The following is a 27965-nucleotide window of genomic DNA, read 5'->3' as shown; positions in this document are numbered from 1 at the left end:
ATCACATGTGAGACATTGTCTGATAAGTGCAGCTGACTCGACTTTGAGACTCTCCCATCTTTCTTGTTTGGGCATGCTGAGATGGAGCACGTGGACAGAGTGCAGCAATACAGATCTTGGTCGTAATTGTGTGCTGTATAAGTGCCGCTGCTAGATCAGATCAGTACCTGTTACCACTTTAGGCAATTCCACATCTCATGATCGCTTATTCTACGCCAACAACGCCTTGAGCGTATCATACTTGTACTCCAGATCCAAATGCCAGTAGACCGCTGCCGTCGGCTTGGTAATCAGCCACGCCTCGTCCAGCACTTTCACGACCTCCTCCGGCAAAGGTCCCTTTTCGATGTCCTTCAAATTCGACTCCAGTTGTGCCAAACTTGATACACCGATGATGATGCCATCATTTCCACCGTCTTGGACCTTGAGCTTGGAGTGGTGGACGACCCATCTGAAGCCAATCTCCAGCAATGTGAGGTTGTGCTTCTCAGCCACTGGCTCGATAAGTCGGAGCGCATCGAACGTTGCGTCTTGGAAGTATCGTTTGCGGTAGTTCTGGCCGACTTTGGCGTTGACGTCGCTGTATCTTCCCTCCTTCGGGATCTCGTTGGTCTTGTATTTGCCTGAGAAAATACCACCTGGCGGAGACGTGTTTATGTCAGCTATGGTCTCGCCAACGAGGTTTCAATGGAGTAAGATCTGCTGGCACTCCCATGGTCGGTCTTGGGCTACTGCAGACCTGATCCAATTCACAACTCACCTGCGATCGGGTTGTAAACCACGATATCCAGGCCGTACCGTCGACACGCCGGGATGAGCTCGGGTTCAATGTTCCTCTGAATGGCGTTATACATTCCCTGATAGATGGTAGGCCGGACCCAGTTGTTTTGAATACAGAGCATGACCACCTCGGCGACCTCAAAAGCAGTGAAGTTGCTCAATCCCAACTGCACGAACTTGCCAGCCTTGTGAAGCTCATTGAGCTTCTTCAGTGGCTCCTGGAAAGGCAAACTTCGGTCTGCAGCATGCAGGTAGAAGATATCCACACAATTCGTTCCCAGCTCTTCCAAACTCTTGTTCAACTGCTCCTCGAGCTTGTCGCCCTGATGAGCTCCCGCTTGGAAAGGATACCATTTCGTAGCCACGCTCAGGCCGCGGTCTTTCCAGCCTGCTTCCCGGGAGAAAGCTTCTTGTTGACCTCCGACGTAGACTCGCGCGGTGTCGATCTCGTGGTATCCGTTCTGCTGGAGAGTGTCGAGCACTTTTTTGTATTCGTCGAGAGAGGTCACTCGGGCACCTTGGGCGGGGTCGGGCCCGAAGGTCATGGTTCCGAGGATCACGCGGGGCTTGCCCGTGCCGGCGGCGAGGAGAGGCATTTTGTATGGAGTTGTGGTTGTGAAGGGTCGGGCTTGAGGCTTGATGGTATGATGGAAGAGTTTGGGGAGGAGGCGGAACATGGGAAGAGTAAGAGTGTGAATGATGTAGGAGGAAGACGGCAGGGACGGCGTTAATGGAGTTAACGATGAGGTAATTGGGACGGGGGCACGACATCGTAGCCTTGCTGAAACGCGTCTCGAACTCACCGCTTTTGCGATCAATCTATTTCATCCTAGACGAACGCGGTAGAGGCAGCAGAGCCCAAGGACGGCCGTACCATCACGCTGAGAGATCATCACGCTGAGAGATCATCACACTGAGAGATCATCACACTGTTCCCGAGTCGTATGGCCGTATGGCTGCTCTTCTGCATAAACACTCGACTACAACCAAGAATGCGCCTACAAGAGCAACAACGACGACCTTTCACTGGGACAAAAGACACGACCAAGGACATGAGAGATCAGCGAACCATTGTCGATTTCAAGCATTAGCTACGCCATCTTGAGAATACCGGGCACAGCCATCATTCCATCGCCAATAGCAGAGGCTCCTTTGATCCTTGCGCCATCTCTCGCCGATGGGCGCAAGTTTTCCGCTCCAGGGGAATAGCTGCGAGTACCGCCTTGGCAGGGAGCTCTCCATGGACCAGCGCAGTCGTGTTTTTACTCCGTCGAATCGCCGTAGACGGAAGCAGCCAGCTGGCTCCTTGCCTCGACGAGGGTGCCGTCGTAAGCGTCCACGTCTGGACTTTCGGTACGCTTCTCCTCCGCCAGCTGGCTCCTGGCCTCAACGCTGGCGCCGTCGTAAGACTCGACTGATGGACTGATGGAGCGCTTCTCCTCAACGCTGGCGCCGTCGTAAGACTCGACTGATGGACTGATGGAGCGCTTCTCCTCAACGCTGGCGCCGTCGTAAGACTCGACTGATGGACTGATGGAGCGCTTCTCCTCAACGCTGGCGCCGTCGTAAGACTCGACTGATGGACTGATGGAGCGCTTCTCCTCAACGCTGGCGCCGTCGTAAGACTCGACTGATGGACTGATGGAGCGCTTCTCCTCAACGCTGGCGCCGTCGTAAGACTCGACTGATGGACTGATGGAGCGCTTCTCCTCAACGCTGGCGCCGTCGTAAGACTCGACTGATGGACTGATGGAGCGCTTCTCCTCAACGCTGGCGCCGTCGTAAGACTCGACTGATGGACTGATGGAGCGCTTCTCCTCAACGCTGGCGCCGTCGTAAGACTCGACTGATGGACTGATGGCGCGCTTCTCCTCCGCCAGCTGGCTCCTGGTCTCGACGCTGGCGCCGTCGTAAGACTCGACAGATGGACTGATGGCGCGCTTCTGCTCCTCCACTGCAGCGCAGCCGGGAGGACCGTAGCAAGAATCCGCCAGCTGGCTTCGACCTGGAACGTTGTCAGCTTTCACGTTGCATGGCATGGTGGAGCTGGTAGTCGGCGCGTCGAGCGAAACGTACGGTCCACCGGAGATGCGAAACCCACGACGGCGAGCGTGGCCATGAGGAGCATGTTGGTGAGCTTCATGTTGAACAGATTCTGGTCGGAGTCTTTGGAATGCCCTTTGGGAAAGCAAGATGATGTTCGATGCGTAGAAGGTAGGTTGCTGCGCCTGAGAGATTCCCTCTTGGAGGTACTTATGCGCTCCCGTCTTGCCAGTCGACCGCGGCTCGCTTCGACGCTTCGGAATTTACCCAGACTGCGGGCGCTGTCTTTGCCACTTTGGGCGGCATTGTTGCTCCGTGTTGCTACCCCTTGTCTCGTGTCCACGAGCAGTAGCTCAGAATACCACAGCTGATAAGGCGACATCTCCGGTCAGAGCTCGCCATCGTCGAAGTCGCATTGGCTCGGCAATGGTCATCGACGACTGGCGACAAATCAAGCTTACGACGATTGTGGGTCCAACTTGCTCAAATGCATGGGTTGTTGTCGCCTTGAAGGGAAACTTCGCGATCAAACCCGTCACCTGGTCCATGGAACGCTATCATGCGCCACGTGAAGGTAGAGATCCTGGTATGAATCCCGATCTCCGGGAAGCATTCTGATCAAGCGTCGGCACTAGTGAATAAAGGTCCTGTACCCAGAGCATGAATTGGTGTCCGCCCCTTGAACGCTCCCCGGGCCAACATGAGCTCGAAATTCCGTCGATACCTGCCTGGAAAGGGCATCGATTGAGTTTCCGACTGTAAGTGCTGTTCCTGTATGCAGGATACAGTCTGTATCAAGCTCGCTAGCATGTGATGGGTGCCGGTGAAGCTATCGGCACCTTGCCTGTAGCGCGTCAAGGATTGCTTATCTTGCTGGCTCCGGGCTTCTCGAGGCTTAAGTGGTGGATGACCACGTCTTAAAAAATTGACCGGCCTTAGCTTTGAGATACACGAGCCAAACCACACTTGCGAGCCTTCACCGCCATGTGGATGTTGCTTCGAGATAACGGCTGCAAGTCCGATCCGTCAACGCTGCAACATGTCACATGGTTCAGGTCGACTGCGATGATGCGATCGTCGGTGATCGTTAGAACCATCTGGAACCCCGCGAGACTACTGGTGCGGAACAACCTCGTACAGGGCATGACAAGATCAGAAGAACGCTACGGCGAATACCTTTTCGTAATGGCAACGTCGTATCGCCAGTGCCATTGAACTCGGGATGATTTCGGGACACGCATGAATCTCGACAACTCGGTATCTGGAATCTTCGCCTCCAGATACCGAAGCTGCTGTGTCGTGGCCTCCCCAAGGGCCCTACATTGAATCGTCGGCGCCGTGGACTACTTCCCTCCACGACCATGGACCTGTCCAAAGAAGCGTACACCGAAGGTGGGCGATGCTCAACATCAGATGACTCCGCCATTGAAACAGAAGGATTTCTCTTTCACCACCCAACCGCTCCAGCTCATCGCGCATCAAAACGATTGCAATACTCGTTGTTGCTTTTACTAGGGGCGTTGATCGCCCTCTCGTCGAGTGTCATCACAGCGGCTGTCTTACGGCGTCAGCCCACCCCTTCCCATTGCGAAGATCTCTCCGTCGACGGTATGTCTTGCCTTGAAGCTCATTTCTGAAGAGAGAGAGAAGCAACGTCCTTATACTTCCCGCAGATGGTTCCCTGCTATCGGATATCGACCGCTCGTGGCATCTCAAATGGTTCTCGCCATTCAACTTCTCGGGAAGTCCATACACCGCCGACCCCAAAACATCCGACCCGGACGCCGCATGGGAAGACTTGGGCGTGGAATGTAAGTCGTGGCAATCCTCTTCTCAAGATGGCCAAGAACTCAAAGACTGTTCGTAGTCGACTACTTTGTCATCCCTCCCGACCAAGGCGCCATATTCGGTCTGGACCCTCAACACAACGCAATGCACGTCGACGAGCACGGAGATGTAACGGGCTACATAGCGATCCTCGAAGCGGTGCACGAACTGCACTGTCTCGTCAGTCCCCTTTTTCCTCCACCACATCTTCCCTTGCTAACCGATCCCATCATAGGACGCCCTTCGCCGAAATCTTTGGTTCAACCGCGACCACTACGCCTCCACTCACAACGCCTCCTTGCCCGTCCAGAAAGCGCATCTGAACCACTGCGTCGACGCCCTACGCGAGAAATTGATGTGCGGGGCGGACATTGGGGTGGTGCCGTGGGTGTGGTCGAGTGATCCGCATTTTATCACGCAGCCAAATTTCGTGCGGCAGCATCAGTGTCATGATTTCGAGGCGGTGAGGGATTGGGCGAGGGAGAGGCAGGTGAAGAAATTGGCGCCGGAGAAGGATTTGGTTATTCCGGAGGATGCGATTTTTACGGATTTGGTTGGGGAGGTGCCGTTTTAAGGGCGTGAAGGGGAGGGAGGATTTGCTGTTTGCTTTTGCGTTGCCATCTCTTCATGTTCAGGACCCGCACCGTGTCATTGAACACCACATCGTGCATTGAAAAACACACATGTGCAAGCACCCGCTGTCTTCCAACTGCTTCCACTTTACGTCCAAACTCCCGACCGATGATCTCCAACTCATGCACACAGAACTCACGTCTTGCTACTGAGCCGACAGTCCAGCCTCACCAACCTGCTTCCGCTCTCCTCTGACACACCATGCCAGTGGGATCGATCTCATGTGCACAAAACTACGTTTTGCTGTCGAGACATATCCTGCTCCTCTTCAGCATTGCTTTCGCTTCTCGCTCGCAAAGCCTGCCAGTAGACTCCGTTCTAAGCACATGGAACCATGTCTGACCTTCAAGACAAGCTGGATTTATGTCTTTGAGGCGCGCTGTCAGTGACCGATCAAATGACCTTCATCAGCGCAATGGAGGCGTCAGATGTCTCCTGGGAAGGCATCTTTCGATTACAACCAGAACGGCTTCACCCAGAACCGGTTTCAAGACCCAACCTCGACTTCAGACGGACAGCGAGGAGGTTTCGACCGTGGATGAGGGCGCCGCGGCGGTTTCCTCAACTCGAGAGCCAACAATAACAACTTCCAGCAGCAGTTCAACCTAGCGGCACCGATCAATTCCAACAACCCATACTACGCAAACGGTCGCGTAGCTCTTCCAGCTCAGCCACAGCAGTCGACGAGCATGCAAAACCCCGCAAGAGTGCCTGTCAACTTCAACGAGGTTGGACACGAGGCCACCGCCGAGAGCGAGTGGCGGAACATGATGGGTTTTGGATCTGATGGAACTGACTTTCGGCATTCGAGCAACAAGATCCCACGGCGGATGTGGCACGAATGGACCTTGCGTAAGCCAGCGTCGGACTGCCTGCGGAGAGTCAAGCTCAGAGTGCATGTGATGCTGAACAGTGGTTGCATGTGCTAAGCGCCTCTTCCGCAGCGGAATGGGCTTTGCGCTGCATGTTCTTGATGAGAGGGACGATATGCGGAGTCGTGGAGCTAATGAATGATGCCATCGGCGTGGACCGGGTAAAGCATGTTCGCTCCATAGTCGGACAAATGGGCGTACTCCGAGTCCATAGCAGTCATGTCTTCGAGATGAGCGCAATTGTGCATAGCATGAACGACCAGAAGTCAGAGATGTCCCATTCCAGACATTGCATCTCCTTTGAGCGTTCCTTGGCGAGGGTCCCCGAAATAAACCGGGGTCATTTTCCAGGGTCTCAGTTCACTTCACCCTGTCCATGCTCGTGGTGCAGATAACGCCATACCGACACAGTCACATGTGGTTGTAGCGAGGATCCACCGCGTGCATGCCTTCAACACACCACCCTCCCGCTCAAGCATACGAGCTCGACTCGTCCCTGTCTCCGCCCTCCCACGCCGCCTCCTCCTCCGACCTCCACAACGGCCTCAATCACCCCTCCCGCCAATCGACCCCTTCCTTCAACACCCTCGCCGACCCCTCCCAATTCAAAGACGAAGCGGACGACGACGACGACGACAGCGGCTTCGAAGACTGGGGCGACGACGAGCCCACCGACGACATGCCCTCCGACCTCCACTCCACCGCCCACCGCCAACCCCTCCTCGCCGGCGACAAGCAACAAGACTATGCCTCTCCCCCACAACAACGTCCCACCTTAGGCACAAGACACTCGACTTCCCGCTTCCACGAAAGAGACCCAGAAATACTCCCCGACAAATCCAACACCCGCCAGCGCTACACTCTCGCCGGCTGCTTCCTCCTCCTCTCCCTCTTCTCCTTCGCCGTCCAAACCGAAACAGCAGTCTACATCCAACACGACCTGAATTGGACAAAACCTTACTGCATGCTCTACTTCACCCACGGCTCCTGGTCCCTCCTCTGGGTCGTGCAATTGCTCATCCTCCGCCTGCAAAAACTCTCCCAACCCTGGCCCGCGTTCTGGCGCCGCCATGTCTCCCTCCTCACCTCCACCGCCCAGATGATCGAACACCGCACCCTCGTCGTCCCCTCGCATCTCGCCAAAGCCTCCCCCTGGCCATACTTCCTCCGCACCACCGCCTTCGTCACCTGCGCCCTCACCGTCGCCGGAGGAAGCTGGTACGTCGCCGTCGACCTCACCACCGCCTCCGACCTAACCGCAATCTACAACTGCTCCGCCTTCTTCGCCTACGCCTTCGCAGTCCCCATCCTCCACGAAAAACTCCGCATATCAAAAGTCATCGCCGTAGCAATCGCCATCATCGGCGTCCTCGTCGTCGCATACGGTGACACGGGTACAGCCAAACACGGCTCCAAATCCGGCGGTGGAGCAGGTGGCCCTTCCGCCCCAGACGACAGCGAAGCTTCCAACCGCGCGGTGGGAAATCTCGTCATCGGCGTGGGAAGCGTGTTGTATGGATTCTACGAAGTATTATACAAACGCGTGGCCTGCCCACCCGAACACTGCGATCCCATCCGCGGTATGCTCTTCGCCAACACATTCGGCAGCATGATTGGAACCTTCACACTCCTCGTTCTCTGGATCCCCTTGCCCATTCTCCATTTCACCGGTATCGAAACTTTCGAACTCCCTCGCGGGGAAGCCGCTTGGATGCTCGTCATCTCCGTTCTCTCCAACGCCACTTTTTCGGGGTCCTTTTTGGTACTGATCAGTCTGACGAGTCCGGTGCTGAGTTCCGTGGCGGCACTGCTTACCATTTTCCTGGTTGCCTTGTGCGACCAAATGCTTCCGCCGCCGCTGTATTCGCCGCTCACAACGGCAGCTGTCGCGGGAGGTATATTAATCATCGGCGCATTTGGTTTGCTAAGTTGGGCAACTTATCGAGAGATGGAAGAGGAGGCGAGGGAGAAGAAGTTGGCTGGGGATGAGAGTGATGGGGAGGATGTTTGAGAGCATTGATTTCTTAAAGAGGCAGTACGAATCTACGGGGTGGATTGGGGATCTAATGTTGCATGCATGGGTGGATGGGCGGTATTGCTGAATGATGCTGGTCGTCGTACGAGTCAAGAGAAGAAGAGAAGCAGAAGAGGAGCATTTATATGGCGTTGGGAGGACGTCTTGCGCCTTGGCATGGCATTATATTGCACTGGCATTGCATAGACGCGGAATGGTGGTCAGCATTGGGACACTTGCTCCGGCTCCAGCAAGCCGTCGAGTTTGGGCGCGACGTTATGTGTGGTTGTATAGATGGGTATTCATAGAGCACTCCGCAGGGGAAGCCACGCTGTTCGAGGCAGTGTACAGGTCGTCTTCGTTCTTCATCGTCCAATCTCATGGTTCCAAGGCGCCTTGCTCGACTTTGTGGCACATCAGATGCAGCTCCGCTCTCTCGCCGTACTGCTCGCATTGCATATGCAGTGAGCCGACATGCAAAGAGCCGATGTAGAGTGAAAGTGTGGGAGATATGGACATCCAGGTAACCGAGCGCCATTCTCCCTTCGAGTTCAGGAGTTATTCACCAGCACTCCACAGTAGACACCCCGTCACCTCGTAGAAAAGGAGGAGAGTGTGTGTACAAATCCCCTCCCCTCTCCGTCTTCTAATTTTCCACGCTCTATATTCTCGCCTCGCTCCGCTGGGCCGCGAAGACTGCGAAGACTGCGAAGACTGCGTAGTGTGTGTGACATGGCCAGGAATTGGAGCGCGTGACAAAGGAGGTATATGTACACAAAAATTCCCCCCCTCCCCAGCACCACCACCACGCAATCCCATGATCTGAAACGAGTTCTTTTCGTAAAGAACTCCGAGGTGTGGACGGAGTGGTCGTCGAGTAGTGGGTGGTGGTGTTTTTTGTTAACTGAGGAAGGGGGCTTGGGTTCGAGTCTGAATCTTTGTCGGTTCGTTTGGTGGAAGTTCTTGCCTTTTTGTTGATGGAGTTGGGGCGGTTGGGGAGGAGGATGCTTGCTTGCATTGATTTGACTGGAGAGAACGAGACGAGAATGAGGCGAGAAGGAGGCGAGAAGGAGGTGAGGTTGTAGTGAAGATTGCGAAGGAGGAGGTAGGCGAGGGAGTTTCCAATATTCCTGGTCGCAGGCTCTTCCAACGACCGCAGATCCGGAGATTCGGAATGCACTACACTCTCTCTCGAATTCATCCTGCTGCTGCCCTCCCGCTCGAATCTTTCATCCACCTTTTTATCCAAGACCTGCTTCGCATCACCTCACCTCACCTCCCCCCTCTCCGCACCCTTCCGAATCGGACTCAACCTCCTCCGAAACAAAACCCACAAACACGTAACCATAACCCAAACCCTCAACACCTCCAACCAGCCCTTCACCCCACCTCCGCCAAACCAAGGCTCCCGTTTCTCCCACTCAAACGTCTCGCACACCTCGAGGAAAAGTCCCGGATCATCCGTGATCACTCCGTCCACACCCCTGCGGACACACCACTCCATCTTCCCTCTATCGTTGACGGTCCAGACGACGAGTTTCCGACGTCGAGACTGCACTTCGCGGATGAATTTTCGACCCCCTGGTGCCATGAGGATGGGGAGGAGCATGTTGAATCCCACCCCTGGCGTGTCGAAGAAATGCCGCGCGTAGGAGAGTTTGAAACCGATGTGCATGACGCTGAAGTTTGGGGAGAATTGGGATGCGAGGGGGAGGTATTTCGCCGCCCAGATGCCCAACACGATCCTCTGCTCCCACGGTTTCCTGCCGTATGCGACCGGCACGGAAGCGATGGTCGAAGCGATGAGTCGCATTACATCCTCCGCATCGTTATCCAGTTTGATATCCAGTAGGAGCCAGATGTCTTCGAGACCAGGGGAGGAGAGGTAATGCAGCAGATCGATCAGTCGCGGCATGGGCACATGTGGTTCGGCGACCGTTCGGAGGGGGGAGATGTCATCCCAGGTGAGGTCGAGGATGCGTTCGGGACGGCCGAAACAGCGTTTTAAGGTGGGGTCGTGGGAGAGGACGACGATGTTGTCGGCGGTGAGGTGGATGTCTGTTTCGAGGGCGTGGGAGCCGGCGAGGATGGCCTGGGAGAAGGCGAGGAGGGAGTTTTCGGGGAATTTGGATTTGTAGCCGCGGTGGGCTATGATTTGCGGGAGGGGGTGGGAGTTGGTTTGGATGGGGTGCAGGAAGGATGGGGGTGGGAAGGTGGTTGATGAGGGGAGGGAGATGAGGGTGTCGAGTTTTTCGACGCCGGGTTGGAGGATTACGGGGGGGATGAGGGTTGTCGGCGGAGGGGGCGGGAGGGTGGATGTGGAGGGTTGGTGGGCTGAGGGAGACATCTTTTCGTGGTGGGTTTGAGTGGTCATGGTCTTTTTGGTGGCGAGGGTTCCTGGCGATTGGTTTGATCGTTTTCTCATGGGCGGCGGTGGAGGTGACAGCCTGCCGAAGAGTCTCCTCCTCCAGAAGGCAGTCGTCGTCGTCCTAACTCTGCGGTGTTGTTTTCGTGAAGAGCATGAAGAAGAGAAGAGTGCTTTCGTCGTAGGAGTTGTTAGATGTCCAATATGATTTGCATTCAAACCACCGGACCGAAGAGCGCGATAGACGTCTCGACTGCACATCGACTAGCGAATGGCACGCGAGAGACTAGAAGTATCTCAGGGACGATCGATTTTTCTTCGACAAACTCCACGGGCCGAGGGACAAAGATGGCGACGGGATGCGTTGTTATGACGACTTTTTGCTCTTGTTTCATGTCCGGGGCCACGTCCAGGGTAGAACTAGGTCATGCGGAGGGCATGTTTGCTGTCCTGCCACAAGTGCGGTGTCTTGATGCTGCTGCCCCCATTGTCGTCCGTGTATATCGATGTCGTAGATTCGTTATCTGATCTTTCGTTGCGATCGACGGTCTCCGATTCAGATTCAGAAGATCCGAAGTCCCCTGTGTCCCCTGCCGCCGAATACCGGTTACGCCTTGGCAGGTGATAAGACAAAGATGCCCTGGATCTATGAGCCGGTTTTTTAATCGCGACCTCACCTGGCGATGATATGCGAGAGTGAATCCTGTGGGCGTCAGCCACCTATGATGAGACCGTGGTCTGAAGATCAAATGGCACAGCAAAGTGGCGCTGCTTTCGATTCAAAGAAGCCCAGCTCACTCTTCCTTCGAGACGTCATTCCAAGCAGCCACCTCACGGTAAGTATATCCCACTCACCGAGGATACATATAGCATTCGTCCTTCTCAATACCCCGCCAAACCAACATCAACAAACGACCCAACGCAACAACACCACACCTCCCTCAATCAACATGCTCCACTCCGCCGCAACTCCCGTCGCCCTCCAAGAATTCATCCCCCCTCTCGGCCCCCAACCCGCCAACCCAGTCCTCTACTCCCCCCAACCCGTAACCCTCCTCCTCAAAGAAAAAGTCCTCTCCCTAACCGGCGACGGCTTCACCATCGTCAACGCCGCAACTTCTCAACCCGTGGTGCTCCTCAAACCCAAGAAAATCTCCCTCCACTCCACGAAAGTCTTTACCGATCCCGCTGGTGTGGAACTCTTGTACGCCCACCCAACCTCCCACCCATCCCATCCCGCCCAAGACCCACCTGCTAATTTGATATGTGTGCTAGCTCCCTCTCCCACAAAACCCTCGCCCTCTTCAAATCCTTCACCGCCGAGTCGAAACTCTCCCCAGCGCACAACTTCGAGATCAAAGGGAAATTCGCCCTCGGAGGCAGTAAGAGCAGTGTACACTTCAAAAACGCCTCCGATGGGAGGGACATCGAGTTGCTCGTCAAGGGGGACTGGTTTGATCGGTCGGCCAACATAACCCTCAATGATCGCGTTGTGGCGACCGTGGGGAGGCAGTTTGCGAATGCGAGGGAGTTGGTGGGGGGGAAGCAGACGGTGAGTTTTTCAATTGTGTTGTTGAGGGATGGGGAGGGAGGATGGGGTGCAAGGGGGTTTTTTTGCTGACGAATGGGTGGTTTTAGTACTTTGTGACGGTCGCGCCGGGTGTGGATTTGAGTATGATTGCGGCGATTTGTGTGTGTTTGGATGAGAAGGAGAATGAGAAGTAAGATTGATACCCGGACGGTGGAGGAGTTGAGGATGGATGTCGGACAGGGCGGGTCACGAACGGCTCAAGACAGGATCATACGAAATTGGGCTTTCGAGAACGATCAGTATATTCTCGCAGATAGAATGAATACCAGATCATGACATCCGAGTTCAGCTTGCATCGCTTCTGTACCGCCCTCCGTAATTTCATGCTCAAGGTAGACTAAATGAATGCCACACACCATACTGTCAAAATCCAGCTTGCATTGCTTCCATGCTGTGCTCCATATCATCATACTCGTGATATTACTATATACAATCCCCCATATACGATCCCACTCGACATGCGCCAGTTCCGTATATACACCTCCCCCTCCCTTCTGCACTCTACAAAGCCGGACACCCGAAATTCGCAAACACACTCGTCAACTTGCTCTTCGCAAAAATCTGACTAACCTTCGACAACTGCAACACCTGATTATCCAAACTCAACGGGATAAAGTCCGTCACGAGTTGATAGAACAGACATGCCACGCCTTGTGGCGTCGAATTCTTCAACACACCGCCTTCGATCCCCCCCTGGGGAAACTCCAACCCAACAAACGAGTCCGGCTTCCCCGTATTACCTCCAAACGCAGGACTGCCCGCGGCTTGGTAGAGGTCGGAAACTTGTCCCACGATTTCGGGAAAGGAGAGGGAGGTGGGTCGATTGTACCAGTACGAGGGAAGACGTTCGGTTCCCGGGGCGACGGTGTAGTGGCCGGTGGAGGTGCGGGTGGCGGCCCAGAAGGGGGCGATGGTGGAGACGGAGGGGGTGCCTTCGTTGCCGTAGGAGGCGAAGGATTGAAAGGGGAGGGCGGCGGTTCCGAGGGCGAAGAGGAAGAGGGGGCCGTTGAAGAAGTTGCTGTGAGGAGGAGGGAGGGAGGTTAGTGGATGAGGGTAGGAGGAAGGGTTGGGATGAAGATGCGTACCCGTTTGTGTGGAGAGATTGGTCATATCGGGACCTCATGTAAGGTCCCATGCATTCCAACGTAAAGTCCCCATTGCAGAAGTCATTCCAGTAATTGAACAGCGTCTCGTTGACGCCATAATTATCCCCGTTGGGAGAAAGATAGTAATCCGTCCTCGTGATGGATGAATCCGCTTCGAATTTATCGTGCGTGTTCAAACCCGTGTTAGGGACTTGCTGGCCGCCGTTACACCCGATGGAGAGTTCGCCAGTCAGAACATTACCGTCTTGCACGATGCCGAAAGTGGCGACAAAGGCGGCGAGGTCGTAGCGCCAGTTGAAGACGTTTTGCGCAAAGTCGACCATTTCGTTGTAGGTTGTTTGGCCGTCGTGGGAGATGAACTGGAGGGAGGTGTTAGTTGAGGTCTTGGGAAGGTCGAGGTGGAGTGTGGAACGTACGTGGTGGTTGGCGGCCATGTTCAGACCTGGGCAAGGTCCTCGAATGTCGGTCGACGAGGGCGCTTCGTAGGCGTGAGCTGTATCGCCGGGTGCTGGGACTTGTACGCCTCCCTTTCCGGTTCCGGGCTGGCCATTGCGGGCTCCGGTGTATTTGCTTGGGTAGTACTCGTTGTAGGGTGCGGCGCCCTTGCGAGGTCTGTTGACAGGGCAGACATCTGCTCGCTTGACCAAAGACGGAGATTGAAGAGCGGAAATGTCACTGTTGGCGAGTTTGGCTGCCCATGGGAATGCTGTGGCGGTTAGAGCCAGAGACTCGAGGAGAAGTAGAGTTGAACGCATGTTTCCGGGGATATGAGTCGTGGAAGGATGAAACTTGACCAGAAGTGTGGAGAGTGGTTGAAGTCGAAAGAAGAGACGACAGCTATAGAACTTGTACTATTGCCATCGCGATGCACTTACCGTTAGTTCATGGTGATGCCCGCCGATCTCATACACTTTGTCAACTCAGTTTATTTGATTTGAGGGGAAGTCCGAGGCAAAGATCCTCAAGGTTTCGATGGACGCCGCTGAACGAGGAGATCGTCCGTCTACAAGTAAAGGCACTTTCCGTGGCCGCTGACTGGTCCGTCTTGATTGAACCTACCTTCCTGAATAGGTAGTTAGCTGAGCGATCTTCTGTTAAGCTCACATGGCAAGAATGAGGCATATACTCAAAGACATACCACATGCTTCTCAGGTCCTCACGTGGTTGGACGCTCCCATGACTCTGGCAATGGAGACAAGTCCGAATGCGTCTTTGTCTCTCCTTGGTTGAACAGACCCCCACACGCCCCACGCGAGAAAGGTTGTTCCTTGATCAGCATCAGCTAGGAGCTTCTTCTTCAGATCCGAACATGTTGAACAAACAAGGCTGAACACCTACACAGCGACCAGAGATACTCTTCTCACCAGCCATGTGCTTCTCCAGCATACACCATCCCTCACGGCCTCGCCATCGATCGTCCTCCCATCAAACCCCAACCCCTCACTCCATCAATCCCCTCGACTCCCCCCAATCGAAGTAAACCCACAATGCCTCCAAACCCCCTCCCGATCCCTCACCCACTTGAAGACCATCATATGTCCCAACCGCACCCTCTCCTTGACCGGACTCCTCGTCTCCACAAACACGCTCGCCCGTCCATACTCGAAAACGTCCACGTCCACATTCTCCACCTCGAATCTCGCATCCGGCATCGAGTCCGCTAGGCCGCGCCAGAGAGCGATGAGATCAGTCCAGGAGAGAACGCCGTCGACACGCTCGAGCTCGGCGGTGAAGTTGGGGGATATGCGGGATTGGAAGTCCCGGGCGGCGGGCGTGGCGGTGTAGTTGAAATCTTTTTGGTTGAAGGCGCTGAGGGAGGCGAGGACGAGGGTTTTGAGTTCGGTGGTTGTGGAGTCGATTTCGGCTGAGGAGGGAGAGGAGTGGGAGGTTGTTGTGGAGGAGGAGGACTTGGTCATGTTGGAGAAGATTGGACGTCTGCCGGGTTGTCGCTTTGAACACAGAGGCAGTGACTGTCGAATCGTTCATTGCGAAGTGAGTAAGCGACATATTCTGTATATACCGCAAAAATCGTGGTGATGTCATGGGCTCCATGGGTGTGGAGTTTAGCGATGAGAAGAGGTGGAGAGGTGGAGTCCATCATGAAGTCCACAGAAATACAAAGAATGGTCGCAGGGATGTCAGCTAGCGAGGCTTTCCTCTCAACAAAGTCGAGAGATCAATTCGAAACAAGAAGGCAAAGACACAATAAACGGCATGCCACTTGATCCGTAAGGTTGTAGTACGGGCATCGATACTCATAACTCTCATGACATCCTGCTCTCTAGAACTACTATATCCGCTGTGCCTTCCTCATCATCCCCTCGAAGAATCTAAAGCTTCTGCATATCCACCACACAGCGAATGCAGTCACCCGCATGCATATCGTGGAAAGCATCGTTGATGCCACCCAAGTTCTGGCGATGAGTGATGAACTCGTCGACCTTGAGCTTGCCGCCCATGTAGTCGTCGATGAGACCACCCATTTGGCTGCGGCCCTTGACACCACCGAAAGCACAGCCCTTCCATACGCGGCCGGTGACGAGTTGGAACGCTAGAGAAGTGTCAGTTCAGTATCCGCGGGAGCTCGTATCTTCATGGCAACACTCACGTCGTGTAGCAATCTCCTGTCCAGCAGCCGCAACACCAATGATGATGCTCTCGCCCCAACCCTTGTGGCAGGCCTCGAGCGCGGATCGCATGACATGCACGTTACCCGTGCAGTCGAAAGTGTAGTCGCAGCCGCCATCTGTCATCTCGACCAAACGATCCTGAATCTTCTCGCCCTCCTTGAGGTCCTTGGTCGGGTTGACAAAGTCCGTCGCTCCGAACTTGCTCGCCCACTCTTTCTTCGAGTCGTTGACATCAACCACGATGATCTTGCCCGCGTTTCTGCTGGCGGCACCCTGGATGACACTCAGACCAACACAGCCAGCTCCGAACACGGCCACGTTGTCGCCCTTCTCGACACCGTTCTTGCCAGCGGTGATGGTCGCGGCGCCGTAGCCGGTGGTGATACCACAGCCGAGAAGACAGGTGCGGTCCATGGGAGCTTTGTCGGTCACGGCCACGACGGAGATGTCGGCGACGACAGTGTATTGGGAGAAGGTCGAGCAGCCCATGAAGTGCAGGAGGTCTTTGCCCTTGCATCGGAAGCGAGAGCTGCCATCGGGCATCACTCCTTTACCCTGCGTGGCGCGAATCTTGCCGCAGAGGTTGGTCTTGCCGGATTTGCAGAACTTGCATTCTTTGCATTCGGGTGTGCTGAAGAAGGAGGAGGCATGTTAGCAGTTGTCTCTTGCTGAATCTTCAATGCCCGAGTGAACACGTCTCCGATCAATGTCCTTCAGCACGTGCAATGACCATCAAGGTCTCCCCACGCCAATGTCTTCCTCCTCTCCTTGAAACATGATGTTCAAACTTACTAAAGCGCAACAACGGTATCTCCAACTTTGACATTCGTCACACCCTCGCCAATGCTCTCCACGATACCCGCACCCTCATGTCCCGCGATGACCGGGAACGCACCCTCGGGGTCCTTTCCACTGAGCATGTACGCATCCGTGTGGCACACGCCGGTGTAGGCGACCTTTATCCGGACCTCATGAGCGCGCGGTGGGAGCACCTCGACATCCTCAATAACGAGGTCTTTGCCGGCTTCCCAGGCCACGGCGGCTTTGCAGGTGATGGTCTGACCTTCAGTGGACATGGCTGCGTTCTTTCTCTTGCTTCGTAGTGTGGTGTATGGTGGGGTTCGTCGGGTTCGGGGAGGAGGATGACCTTGATGGACGATCTGGTGGGGGAGTGTGTGTAAGAAGTTTCAACGGGAGAGAATGACAAGAGTGAGATTCGCAAAGTGTGCTTTCTCCTCACTGCAGGGTTGGATCTTCGAACTTCTTCGCAGCTCGAGGCGATGATGTAGGACCGGGCGAACCAATGTGGGGTTTCTTGCCCAGGAGTGAGGGGCAGCTGCAACCGCGTATCCGCTATAGAGCCGGAGCAGGTAACCTGGAAAGATATGCCGTGGCGACTTGTTGCCAGATTCGGGTTATCGTTCCAGGCTGGCAGGTATAAGCACTCCGGTCTGGGTAATCTGATGTTCAGTGCTTGATAAGCAGTTGCAGAGAGACGAATAATGGCCTTTGCGGTCTTTGATGCCTGATGATTTTGGCCAAATGCGGTCCTGTCCTGCACTTCTACCGTCCAGCATGCCCATGACGGCTTGGACTTGAGGATGCTCCGATACTGCCATGGTTGTCAGCAGTCGAAGGCTATTGCAAAAATGGAGTAAGGCCCGGTATTCCAGCTGATAGAATGTCATTCGCCGGGAGGGATCATCACACCAACATATACCCATACAGACACCACTCTATTGCGACTCGGTGATCGATGCTCAAAACGCCTGCTGTTTGCAAATATACAACTACATCCCGAGAGCTTGCCATGCTCGAGTTGCATTAAAACCCCAGTGACACCAGGCCTGGTGCTCGCTGGTGAAAGACTGCAGACCAAGACATCCGCTGGTCTTCCACGAACAAGCTCTATCCTGACTCCGCTACCGCCATTTTCTCATGCCAGCCAATGATCTCCCGCTTGTCTGTTTATTCTGATCATCTCTTGCGCGTAGGTTGTCGTTACTCCTTGTCTGCGCCACTTCTCGCTTGTCCTATTCGTCGATCTAGCACTGAGCGCCGGAGCTTGCGCGCGAGTTCATGAGCAGGGCAACGATGAGTCCGTAGAGACCTGATAATAAAGTCAGCAAAAGACTCTAAGAGGGCCTTTCTCTCCACCATCAATCACTCACCCAACACTTCGGCGAAAATGAGGATCAAAATCATTCCGACGAACAATCTCGGCTGCTGGGCAGTACCGCGCACACCAGCATCACCGACAATTCCGATGGCGAAACCAGCGGCCAGACCGGAGAGACCGACAGAGAGACCGGCACCGAGCTGGATGAAGCCGGTGAAGAGCGAGGTCTGTTGTTGGAGGTCGTTGGAGATCAGGACGGACACGACGAGGCCGTAGATGGCAATGATACCAGCCATAATGACGGGAATAATGTCTGTGAGAGGGAGTGTTGTCAGCAGGCTGATCGTGGATCCCCAACCATCCGCTTCGCCATATTGGAGCGACATCAAACGTGGTCTGGAGGATACGGGAGGCGTAGAACATACTCTTGACGATCAAGTCGGGCCTGAGCACACCCATAGACGAGATACCAACACCAGCCTTTGCGGTTCCGTATGCGGCGCCGAAGCAAGTGAAGACGATGGCGCTTGTGCAGCCCATCGCACCGAAGAAGGGCTATGTATCAATGTCAGCGCATCCTGTACCATCTGTTTTCATCTCTCCGTAGATTGTTCCGTATCTTCCGCAACTCGTGCATGCTCATCGGGGTGCCAATGAGGCTATCGAGGCGGCGGACGGAGGCGTGGCAAGCCAGGAGAAGGTGATGCCTGGAGGGAGTTTCGGGTGGCACTTACGGCATACACGGGGCTGTGAGAAAGATCATGTTAGCTCTGAGCATTTCATCTAATCATACAGCATCTGTAGGCTGCCACTCAGGATGGCAGTAGAGCTCATCGCCGCGAGAGCGCTCCCCATCCTTGTATTGAAGCATGCTGCAGTCTGACACGTACCAGAGATCGGAAGACATGGCGGCGGTTGTGATTCGGGTGGGTGTATTGAGCGGTCCTTCGTGGGATTTGCTGGATGTAGTTGATCGAGATGGAGGATCTTGTTGTGGTGTTGGAGCTCTTGATTGAGTACGCCTTCAACATCCCCAAGTCAAGTTGTCAGTCGAAGCTGCGCAGCAGGTCCGTGCTCAAAAAGAGCACGTGACTTTTGTCTTCACGTCAGGGCAGTGACGACCTCGAATTGAAGTGAAGCTCGATAGCAGAGACAAGTCCCTCATTTCCGAGAACTGGAGTAATCCCATCTTGGGTCACGCCTCCATCAAGCCCGTCCTCTGTACGACGATAGAGACGGCATTGACTTGCCAGCATTGACATGCCATCTACTATGGAGCATCGTGGTGGCTCTGGAGACGCAAAGTATCTTGTCGCCGACACATTTCACGAAAGAGACCTTCGCAGTATTACATTGTCCTCTCTCCATTTCTCTACTACATTCTTGCTCGGAAAAACACATCAGACGCTGTGCAATTGCATGAGGCAGAGCCGCCAACAAAGCCGGACAGCACTTCAAGGCATGAATCCTTCGACGCTCCGCCACAGACTTGGCCAACATCACAGCCCAGCACTGTCCACGAACAGGCAGTGTAGATCCACAAAGCACCCACAGCTTCTTAACATGCAGCCAATCCTTCCATGGCGCAGTAATTTCATGAAGTTGTACCGCCCACTTCGAGGTTAGGCATAAAGAATCGACTTGAGTAGTTCTAGCACAATCTCTCTGCCCTGTATCATATCCCAATTTTCAGCATACAACAACACCACACCTCACACCCTCTTAGCAACCCCAACGGGCAAGTCAAAAGACTACAACAAGAACGAAGACGATGAACAACACAACAACCACAATTCAGACGCCCTCAAGTCAACCAACATCTTCCAAACCGATATCAACTCACAAACCCTCGACCACCTCTTCCCAAACACCATCCCCCTCCTCAAATAACACCCAACCCGCCGCCGCCTCACGAAAGGAAAAGCCCTCTCATAAATCCACCCTCTCCTCCCTCTTCCACAAAAAACCTCCCCTCCCGCAATGGAAAATCGACCAACAGAAACGTTTCAAAGAATGGGAGAAAGCTTCGTACGTAGTGCCACCTCCCTCCCGCTATCATGTCCTCGTGCCTCGGTCCCGTCGGTCGACTTGCACGGAGCAAGAGTGAACGGTGTGCTGACGATTGGTGGTGATGATGTATAGATACAGGAATACCTGCTCCGCGACGTGTTTCACGGACTTTTATCGACCGCGAGGAGGGGAGAATAAGGGGTTTTGGGTTTGGTGGATGTAGAGACATAGAGAGGGGAACGGGAGGGAGGATGGAGGGGCGTCCTGGGGGGTTTGGACGATGTATGATATTCGTGTGGAGTACTGTCGTCCTTGGCATTGGATGGATGTATTGTATTGTATAACCACGCTGTTCTTACACTGCCTCGTCGCTTTCGAAGCCTCCGAATCGCTATGCAAAGAACGCTCCACACCCATTGCGTCAGTTTACAAACCCTATACGCTTCTCTCAAGCCTTCAACCTCCTCTCCTCACACCCAACACAAACCACCCCCTCCCTGCCCCCCTCCTCCTCCCTCAAAAAGAACCTCCCCTCCTCCCCGAAACCGCCTCCACACCCTCCACAACAAAAACACCCCTCATGCCAGTCTCTCCCCAACGCCTTGACCACAACCTCCAACACCGGCTTCCTACACCCTCCACACTTCGGCGCCGTGCGATGCGCATGACACCCGACACACCATGCATACCCATCCTTCTCCACAAACGGCGTGCTATGATCGAATGGATCGCCGCACTGCGCGCAGAAGAAATGGGACGGGTGGTAGGTGTTTCCGCACGCGACGATGGCGGAGGATTCGATGGGGGTGGTGCAGGTTTTGCAGCGGGGGGAGAAGGATTCGTGGTAGTCGAGGTGGCAGTAGAAGCGGGGGGAAGTGTCGTCGGCTTGTTGGGCGAGGCGGTCGTTGTAGGCGGATTCGGGTTCGGGGTAGAAGGCGACGCATTCGAGGTTGGTGCTGCAGGTGTAGCAGGTGAAGCAGGCGGGGTGGAAACGTTGGCCGGAAGCGGAGAGGATGCGGCCAGCGATGGGGAGGGCGCAGTGCGCGCAGAGGGTGCTGGGCGTGGTGCGGTGGGACGGGGTGTAGTGCGGTGTGGATTTGGGGGATACCTGGGGAACGGGCGCGGAGGCGGAGTGGTGAGGGAGAGGTCGTTGAGGGGTATTGGAGCGAGGACTGGACGTGGACTTGGTTGGAGTGTCGTTGATGGAGATTGATGGAGTCGTGTCATCGTCTGGAAAGTTGATGGTCGGGATCGAAGGGTCGTCCGGGAGGTTGATCGTTGGTATCGATGGGCCAGGAGCGTCGTCAAAGGTGATTTGAGGGACCGCATTCCATTGCGAAGAAGATGATCCTGGAGGTGTGAATCGAGGAGAGTTCGCGTACCCAACTTTGGCTGGCTCGACATTCCTCCCCGTAGGCATAGAATCACTCCTCCGCACTTCAGCACTTTGCTCAGGTTCCAACACAATTTCCTTCGCCCTCTTCTCAAAGCTGACGATCGGTCGCCCGGGCTTATCGCTCACTATCGTCGGCCGGGGTAGATTCGGACTATAGTCCTTTCTCGTCTTGCTCGTCGCCGCACGAATATCATCTCCTCGAATCTCCTTTCCATCCTTCGTGGGCGTTCCATTCCGACTTCCACTCCCTTTCGGCGCGACCTCGTCGGCCTCTTGTTCTGCTGCGGGTGGTGGAGTCGGCGGTAATGGCTCGTTGGAGACATACCACGGGTTTCGACTTTGGCTGGGAGCGTTGCGTTGGATCTCAACCCTGTCATGGCGTAGAACCGGCGCCGGAGGAAGAGTCTGCAATGTCGGTGCAGAGTTTGAACGTTCCATCCGCTCGTTCTGCGCTCTCACCCTCGCAAAGGGATTCTTCCTCACATATGACGGCAGAGGTGAGATCGTCGCAGGAGGAAGAGAGGGGATCCTTTCCTCCGTGATTCTCGCATGGTTCACTCGCACGACGGACGACTGGGAGGCCGGGCGTCCTTCATCCGTTGTCGAGTTATCATCCTCGCCGGGATCCTCCCAGATCTTATCATTCGGATGCATAAACATCTTCTTCTCGCCACTGACAATTCGTACGCTTTCACTGCTGGATCGTCGGTGAGCGACAGCGATGTCTTCCTTTACCGCTTGTGCGAGAGGGTCATAGCTTTTCTTAACCGACTCTCGGCGCTTCAGCACGGACACTATTGCTGAGGGAGGGCTAACCTTTCGAGGTTGCTTGGAGGGTGCACGGTGGGCGTTGTCGTCGTAGGACGAGCTGGAATTTTGGGTGCCGTTGGAAGCGCTGCGTTGGCTGGAGGAGATGGAATCGTGACTGCTGTGGCTGCGCTGGTAGCTGCCTTTTCGGAGATGTGATCGATAGTCCTTGAGATCGGGATTGGCATATGCTGCGTTCGCCTTGTCCGGATTCCTGTGTTTATAGACCAGCTCCGCTGCCTCGTCTTGTGCCGCGGAGTGAATCTTCCTCTCCTCCTCTAAATCCATATCATGCAGAGCCTGGCTCAACGATCTCGTCTCTTGCTTGTCCATCCACCGTGTCCCATTCTCGATGTACGTTGACGTGCGCTTGGCTTTCCTCTCAGTGGCATGCTCTTCCTCTTCAACGATGGAAGGAGTTGGTGCTTTTGCCAGTGGTCTGCCCATGAAAGGACTTCTGTGTCGACTCGTTGATCTCTCTGGGTCGATGGTCGGTCGTAGGTCTGGCGTCGACATGAGTGGCATGCTACTGCTTTGCACTAGAGAGGATCGTCCATTTCCGAGCTGAGTGGTGTCGCTCTCTGCTCGTGCAAAGCAACTGTATTTGGAGGGAGGAGCAGGTCTTGAACCTGATGGTCTTGCCGGTCTTGCTGGTCGATCGTGGCGGAGTCCAGACAGATACTGAGCTGTAGGAGCGGAGTGTGAGCCTGCGTCGTCATCGGAGGCAGTGCATTGTCGCAAACGCGATGATTGCGGCGGCGTGTGGGGTTGAATGATGGGGAGTGGTCGAGTGGGAGATGCTGGTGGTGAGAGTGAAGGAGAAGAAGAAGACATGAAAGATTGCTGACCCTTCTGCTGCTTTGACATATAGGCTGGTTCTGGTATAGGAGGCTCCTTGGTCTGCAACATGGTCGTTGGTCTGAGTTCCTTGGGAGATGCGTGGAATGTGAAAGCGTGGCGGAAGCTCGTGATAGTGGAGATGCAGGTGAATTACGTGCTGAACGAACGAGGGTTGCTCAAATGAACGGTGAGGTGGGTAAGAATGGCGGCCGCAAAGAAGTGAATGGCGAGCACTTGTCTCAACGGCTATCGTGTCATATCGTAGGAAAATGTTGTAGAAATTCCTGGTTCCATGCGTTGGAGCTTTTACCGGCCGTCAACAGAGAACGTTGCGTGGGGAGACCGGAACGAAGATCCGAGCGCCACAATTCGGGCCCTGTCGCAGACTTGCGGTACCGATGCAGTCGACGAGAGTGCCTCTGTCGGGAACGTGTTCGCAGAAGCACGTTGCGTTTCGCCGCTCTCGATTCCCGCGAGGAAAGAGCATCATTTGTCCGGGATGGAGGCAACAACAACCTCCAAAGCAATGGTAGCTTGTTAGCATGGCATCCTCATGGTCTGGTCGACTACCATCGCTCAGACGTTCTAGCAGCAATGTGCCTTACGACTACATCGCATCGTGAGTGGGCGCATATGCCACGGATCCACATATGAACGTTGGTCGATGTGCAGACAGACTTGTTCCATTTGCATGAGTGTTGCATGTGTTTCTGAATGGAACAGACTTGAACCAGATCAGAAGCCAAAGGCACTAGCGCATGTGAAATGGAGACTTGGTGGAGAGGTACCGACAATCCTTCTTCTTCATACTCCCCACCTCACCTGATGATCGTCTATGTGCACACCTGCGTTGCACAAGAGATTCTGCACTGTCTTGCTCATTTGATACAGAAGTCGTGGCTAGCTGAGTACCCTGGTCAGGCCAGTCTCAGCCAAGGAGATGGCGCCACTCGAAATCACAGGGGGCGCCACTGCCGGAGTACGACAAACGCGTTGGCTGAAAATGGTACAAACGTGAGCAGGTAGGACAAGAGGGAGTGGCAGAGTAAGACAGCGTGCGTGGTTCGGGAAGGTGCTCCTGCTGATCGTCAAGATATCACTTGCTCCGGGCCATTGGCACCGCAGATGAGAGGAAAGGCAAGCAACACGGCGCGTAAGTAGGCGCGACATCCCCGTTGGATGTAACTTATTTCCATCCGCTGCCTCCTCCCCTGCTCGCCGTTCTTCTCATTTCCTCACGTCCACATCATCAACATCACACAGCGTCCTGCATCTCATCCTCCTCACATCTTTCATCCTCAATATCGCGCCTATTCTCACATTGGCTGCTGGCGGCTGTTTCAGAACCATCTCACTCAAAGCCTCCACTTTCACAAGCATTGATTGTGTCACGCGAAGAACCAAACAACCACATTCCATCCAGCATCCTTGGACCAACCCTTACTCCTCCGACCGACTATCTTCTCAAACTCGCTCATACACACTCGTTCACCACGCAACCATCCCTGATCATATCTCCAACCACGGCACGCATCGTCACCATGCAGTTCTTCACCACCACCGCGGCCATCCTCGCCGTCGCCCTTCCTCTCACCTCCGCCGGTAACGCGCCTACCACCACCGGCAACGACCAGGCCAGCGGATACCTCGCAACTCTCCCGCAGAATGCGCTCGGAGTCACCGGCACTGTCAAGATTGGCGCAGGACAAGGCGGCAATGGAATCCTCGTACAAGTAGCCATCGCCAACTTGCCAGACTACGGCGGTCCTTTCCGTGAGAAACACATCATACCCATACAAATACAATCTCCATGAACTGACTCGTTTTCCTCTCAGTCTACCACGTTCACATGAACCCCGTCACCAACGGCAACTGCTCCTCCACCGGTGGTCACCTCGACACCTACGGCAACGGCGGCACCGGCTGCGACCTCAGCAACCCAGCTTCTTGCGAAGTTGGTGATCTGTCGGGCAAGCACGGCAAGATCAACGGAACCACCTTTTCCGCCAAGTGAGATTCTTCATACTTGATGCTTGTCATCTACACATCCACCACACTACATTTCCTGCCTGCCCATCATTCACTTCTTTTTGATTCACACTGAGATGACCTTGCTAAACATTTTCTCTCTAGCTACATCGACGACTACCTCTCCCTCGACAATGGCGGCGCCGCCGTCAAGGGCCGCAGCATCGTCGTTCACTTCGGCAACAAGACAGCTATCACGTGCGCCAACCTCGGTTCGTATTCCCCTTCTTCTTCTGGCGGCGGCAATTCTGGTTCGAACTCGAACTCGAACTCTGGCTCTGGATCTTCTGGATCTGCGAGTGGTAGTGGAAGCGGGAGTGGAAGTGGAAGCGCGAGTGGAAGTGGCAGCGGCAGCGGCAGCGGCAGCGGCAGCGGAAGTGGCTCTGGTGGCTCTGGTGGCAGCAATGCTGGCTCGAACAGCAACGCAAACTCGAACAGCAACGCAGGCTCGAACAGCAATGCAAACTCGGACAGCAATGCAGCAAGCCCAGGATATGGTGGATCTCCGGCTCCTTAGGCGGGCGGCGCAGCACCAAACGAACAAGGTTCGACAGTCACCACGACAGTCACCATGAGCATCTCCGTCCCAGCGGCAGGTCGTGGTCAGCCAGCATCCATGTCTTTGTCGACCGCTACAGTCACCATTGTTGCAGTAGCTCCGACCTACGCATCGCAGAATGGCTCCAGACCGGCTGCAGTACCGGCACCAGCTGTGTCGTCACTCATCTCGACATATCTTCACACGATCGTGTCTTCATACACTTCGGCGCTTGTTGTGCCAAAGACTTCAGTCATAACAGCCACCACCGCAGTCCCAGTGGCTCTCGACACCATCACGACCACCATCTTCAAGACCGCTTCGACGACTTCGGCTGCAAGCTCGACCCGACACGGATCTGCGAAGACCAGGACAGTTTACGCCAATACTGCGCCCTCGAACACAACCACTACCGCAGTCCCAGCGGCATACACAACCACCGTCTCCAAGGCGAGACCTTCGACATATGCTGCAAACTCAACCCGTGGGGACACGACTACAGTCTACGTCACTGGTGTGCCTTCCAGCACTGAGACCATTCAAAACACGACCACCACCGTGTCAAACTCGACCATGCCAGCCGGTCGAACTCTGACCGTCACCGTTCCTGCCAATGCCACTGTCTACACCGCTCAGCCCAGCGACTCCTCCATCGATTACGTGCGAACCGTAACTGTGGTCGAGAAGACCACCACGCCGCACAGATCTGTCCACTATTCCACAACCACTACTACCAAGCCAAAGATGTTCACGACCGTCGTTCCGCTCCTCACGAGCGTTCCAGAGACGACAACAGTTGGAGTCGTAATAACCGTTCTCTCAGTTTCCACCGGCAAGACGACAATCACGACCGATGGCTCGCCCCTTCCAAGCGGCTACACGATGACATCAATCTCCAACGGCATGCTTCCCACTGGCCCCATCGAGAGCGCCAATTCTAACCTTGTGTCCGATGTAGCCACGGCGATTTCTGCCACACTGTTCCCTGGTGAGGATTCCACGAGCGAAGCTCCTTCGAGCGAGACGACTGAGACTTCTCCACCAGAGACTACCGATGCTCCAGCTGAGACCAGCACGACTAAGAATGCTGCCAGCGAGACGACGGAGGTTGTTGCTACGCAGACGGTGGATGGCAAGGGTGGTGTTGTTGGTGCGGGTGTTGCGGCCGGCGTGGTGGGTCTGGCGGCTTTCTTCCTTTGAGGGGTTGGAGTGGAGAGAGATGTGAAGTCAGGACTGGTGTGAGAAGACGAAGCCTGAGATGAGTGAGGAAGTTCGGAGTGTTGCGATGGTGGGGAGTTGAGCCTGGTTGAGTTTGTCCTGTGGGAGAATCTCTTCTCTACCACTACCTTTTGAGGGATGGGGCACCTAATACAAAAACTTCTTTGCTTCATCTACGTTTCTCTCATCTCATGATCAGCTTTTGTCGCTGCATTGTTCAAACCATTACTTCCGCTACTTTTTCTATGTACAGCGTTGTTGTACACTCTGCTTTGGTTGCTTGCTTGTTTCGCTCATACCATTCTCACCCTCCTCGGTCCACTTCCCAGCTGCGAGTGTCCTCCTCCCCATCCACCACCATTCTTTTGCGCTTCTAGTCGTGCTGCCCGATCTGCTGCGAGGGTTAGGCTGCCTTTGTATGCTCCTACTGATCCAGTTTGCTCTCTTCGTCCTCCTCCTCCTCCTCCTGTTCCTCTCGCCACGAAGCTCGGAACTTCGTTGTCAATGCGAATTGACTTGTCGCTCGCGCCTAGACTGCGGGAAACTCTTGCTGAGAGGATCTGTAAGGTGCGGAGGATCGCGTCGCGGCGGTCGGAGGGGTGGGTTGTGGCGGAAGAGGAGTGGCGGACGGGAAGGTCGTTGGAAGAGGTGCGGGTGGGAGGTGGTGGTGGTGGGTTTCGTTTGGATGGGAAAGATTGTGGGAGGGGTTTTCGCGGAATAGCTCTCGTTGGTTGTTCATGGATGAGAGCAGGTAGCGGGTTCTGAGGCGTGTGATGCGATGTCGGAATAGGTTGTGGCGTGGGCGAGGATACACTGGCAGGTGTTCTATTTCGTGGTGAAGCTCGGATGGGTGGCGGATTCGGCGAGTGCTGTCTTCTAGTCGGAGACGCGCTCAGAGCAGCGACAGCAGACGAGGCGCTCGGTCTCCGCGGAGGCGTGAGGTATTCTTCCTTTGCACTCGGCCGTGGTCTGGTCTTCTTCGAACCGCCGGCTTCGCGACCAGGTCTCGTCGTCCCACCTCTACCCTTCTCACTGCCGTCTTCGCTTCGGATCGATGCAACAGCACTCCCCTTCCTTGACTTCTTCTTCCTCGCTCGTTTCGTCTCTTTCACCGTCGATGAAGATCTCGGCGACGTCCTCGATGACGG

At 55.0% G+C, this 27965-nt stretch overlaps 11 protein-coding genes across 11 annotated transcripts; 4 read left to right on the top strand and 7 right to left on the bottom strand.

The window, feature by feature from the left end:
• Nucleotides 1–210: 210 nt before the first annotated feature.
• MYCGRDRAFT_67531 (uncharacterized protein) lies at nt 211–1439 on the bottom strand (the record flags this gene model as incomplete). Its single annotated transcript, XM_003856738.1, has 2 exons — nt 211–638; nt 761–1439. 2 exons carry the CDS (start codon nt 1374–1376, stop codon nt 211–213), a joined length of 1044 nt encoding a protein of 347 aa, XP_003856786.1.
• A 603-nt stretch (nt 1440–2042) lies between these two features.
• Nucleotides 2043–3123, bottom strand: MYCGRDRAFT_107758 (uncharacterized protein; the record flags this gene model as incomplete). The annotated part of the gene is made up of 2 exons (XM_003856737.1): nt 2043–2785; nt 2857–3123. The coding sequence occupies 2 exons, from the start codon at nt 2921–2923 to the stop codon at nt 2043–2045; spliced, it is 810 nt and encodes a 269-aa protein (XP_003856785.1).
• Nucleotides 3124–4486: 1363 nt separating this feature from the next.
• MYCGRDRAFT_27270 (uncharacterized protein) lies at nt 4487–5131 on the top strand (the record flags this gene model as incomplete). The annotated part of the gene is made up of 3 exons (XM_003856845.1): nt 4487–4634; nt 4691–4830; nt 4886–5131. Coding segments are annotated over 3 exons (534 nt in total), but the record flags the coding sequence as incomplete, so codon positions are not given.
• Nucleotides 5132–6834: 1703 nt separating this feature from the next.
• Nucleotides 6835–8166, top strand: MYCGRDRAFT_33894 (uncharacterized protein; the record flags this gene model as incomplete). Its single annotated transcript, XM_003856846.1, has 1 exon — nt 6835–8166. The coding sequence occupies one exon, from the start codon at nt 6835–6837 to the stop codon at nt 8164–8166; it is 1332 nt and encodes a 443-aa protein (XP_003856894.1).
• Nucleotides 8167–9604: 1438 nt separating this feature from the next.
• MYCGRDRAFT_26090 (uncharacterized protein) lies at nt 9605–10330 on the bottom strand (the record flags this gene model as incomplete). Its single annotated transcript, XM_003856736.1, has 1 exon — nt 9605–10330. A coding segment is annotated over one exon (726 nt), but the record flags the coding sequence as incomplete, so codon positions are not given.
• A 1098-nt stretch (nt 10331–11428) lies between these two features.
• On the top strand, nt 11429–12413 carry MYCGRDRAFT_102961 (uncharacterized protein; the record flags this gene model as incomplete). Its single annotated transcript, XM_003856847.1, has 4 exons — nt 11429–11738; nt 11810–12086; nt 12173–12276; nt 12313–12413. The coding sequence occupies 3 exons, from the start codon at nt 11485–11487 to the stop codon at nt 12257–12259; spliced, it is 618 nt and encodes a 205-aa protein (XP_003856895.1).
• A 213-nt stretch (nt 12414–12626) lies between these two features.
• Nucleotides 12627–13986, bottom strand: MYCGRDRAFT_33131 (uncharacterized protein; the record flags this gene model as incomplete). The annotated part of the gene is made up of 3 exons (XM_003856735.1): nt 12627–13143; nt 13211–13590; nt 13648–13986. 3 exons carry the CDS (start codon nt 13984–13986, stop codon nt 12627–12629), a joined length of 1236 nt encoding a protein of 411 aa, XP_003856783.1.
• A 1494-nt stretch (nt 13987–15480) lies between these two features.
• MYCGRDRAFT_54449 (uncharacterized protein) lies at nt 15481–17111 on the bottom strand (the record flags this gene model as incomplete). The annotated part of the gene is made up of 3 exons (XM_003856734.1): nt 15481–15782; nt 15840–16492; nt 16654–17111. 3 exons carry the CDS (start codon nt 16935–16937, stop codon nt 15562–15564), a joined length of 1158 nt encoding a protein of 385 aa, XP_003856782.1.
• A 645-nt stretch (nt 17112–17756) lies between these two features.
• MYCGRDRAFT_54447 (uncharacterized protein) lies at nt 17757–18979 on the bottom strand (the record flags this gene model as incomplete). The annotated part of the gene is made up of 5 exons (XM_003856733.1): nt 17757–17971; nt 18033–18293; nt 18406–18535; nt 18715–18727; nt 18871–18979. 5 exons carry the CDS (start codon nt 18885–18887, stop codon nt 17907–17909), a joined length of 486 nt encoding a protein of 161 aa, XP_003856781.1.
• Nucleotides 18980–20438: 1459 nt separating this feature from the next.
• On the bottom strand, nt 20439–22709 carry MYCGRDRAFT_84295 (uncharacterized protein; the record flags this gene model as incomplete). The annotated part of the gene is made up of 4 exons (XM_003856732.1): nt 20439–21340; nt 21419–22123; nt 22313–22541; nt 22602–22709. 4 exons carry the CDS (start codon nt 22707–22709, stop codon nt 20439–20441), a joined length of 1944 nt encoding a protein of 647 aa, XP_003856780.1.
• Nucleotides 22710–24513: 1804 nt separating this feature from the next.
• Nucleotides 24514–26945, top strand: MYCGRDRAFT_102956 (putative superoxide dismutase; the record flags this gene model as incomplete). Its single annotated transcript, XM_003856848.1, has 6 exons — nt 24514–24806; nt 24869–25043; nt 25167–25273; nt 26423–26500; nt 26558–26587; nt 26645–26945. 6 exons carry the CDS (start codon nt 24575–24577, stop codon nt 26797–26799), a joined length of 777 nt encoding a protein of 258 aa, XP_003856896.1.
• Nucleotides 26946–27965: the final 1020 nt, after the last annotated feature.

This window comes from Zymoseptoria tritici, chromosome 1 (assembly GCF_000219625.1).
Source record: "Zymoseptoria tritici IPO323 chromosome 1, whole genome shotgun sequence".
NCBI lineage: Eukaryota > Fungi > Ascomycota > Dothideomycetes > Mycosphaerellales > Mycosphaerellaceae > Zymoseptoria > Zymoseptoria tritici.
The sequence above is the reverse complement of the archived record's forward strand: the minus strand, read 5'-3'. Positions and strand labels throughout refer to the sequence as shown.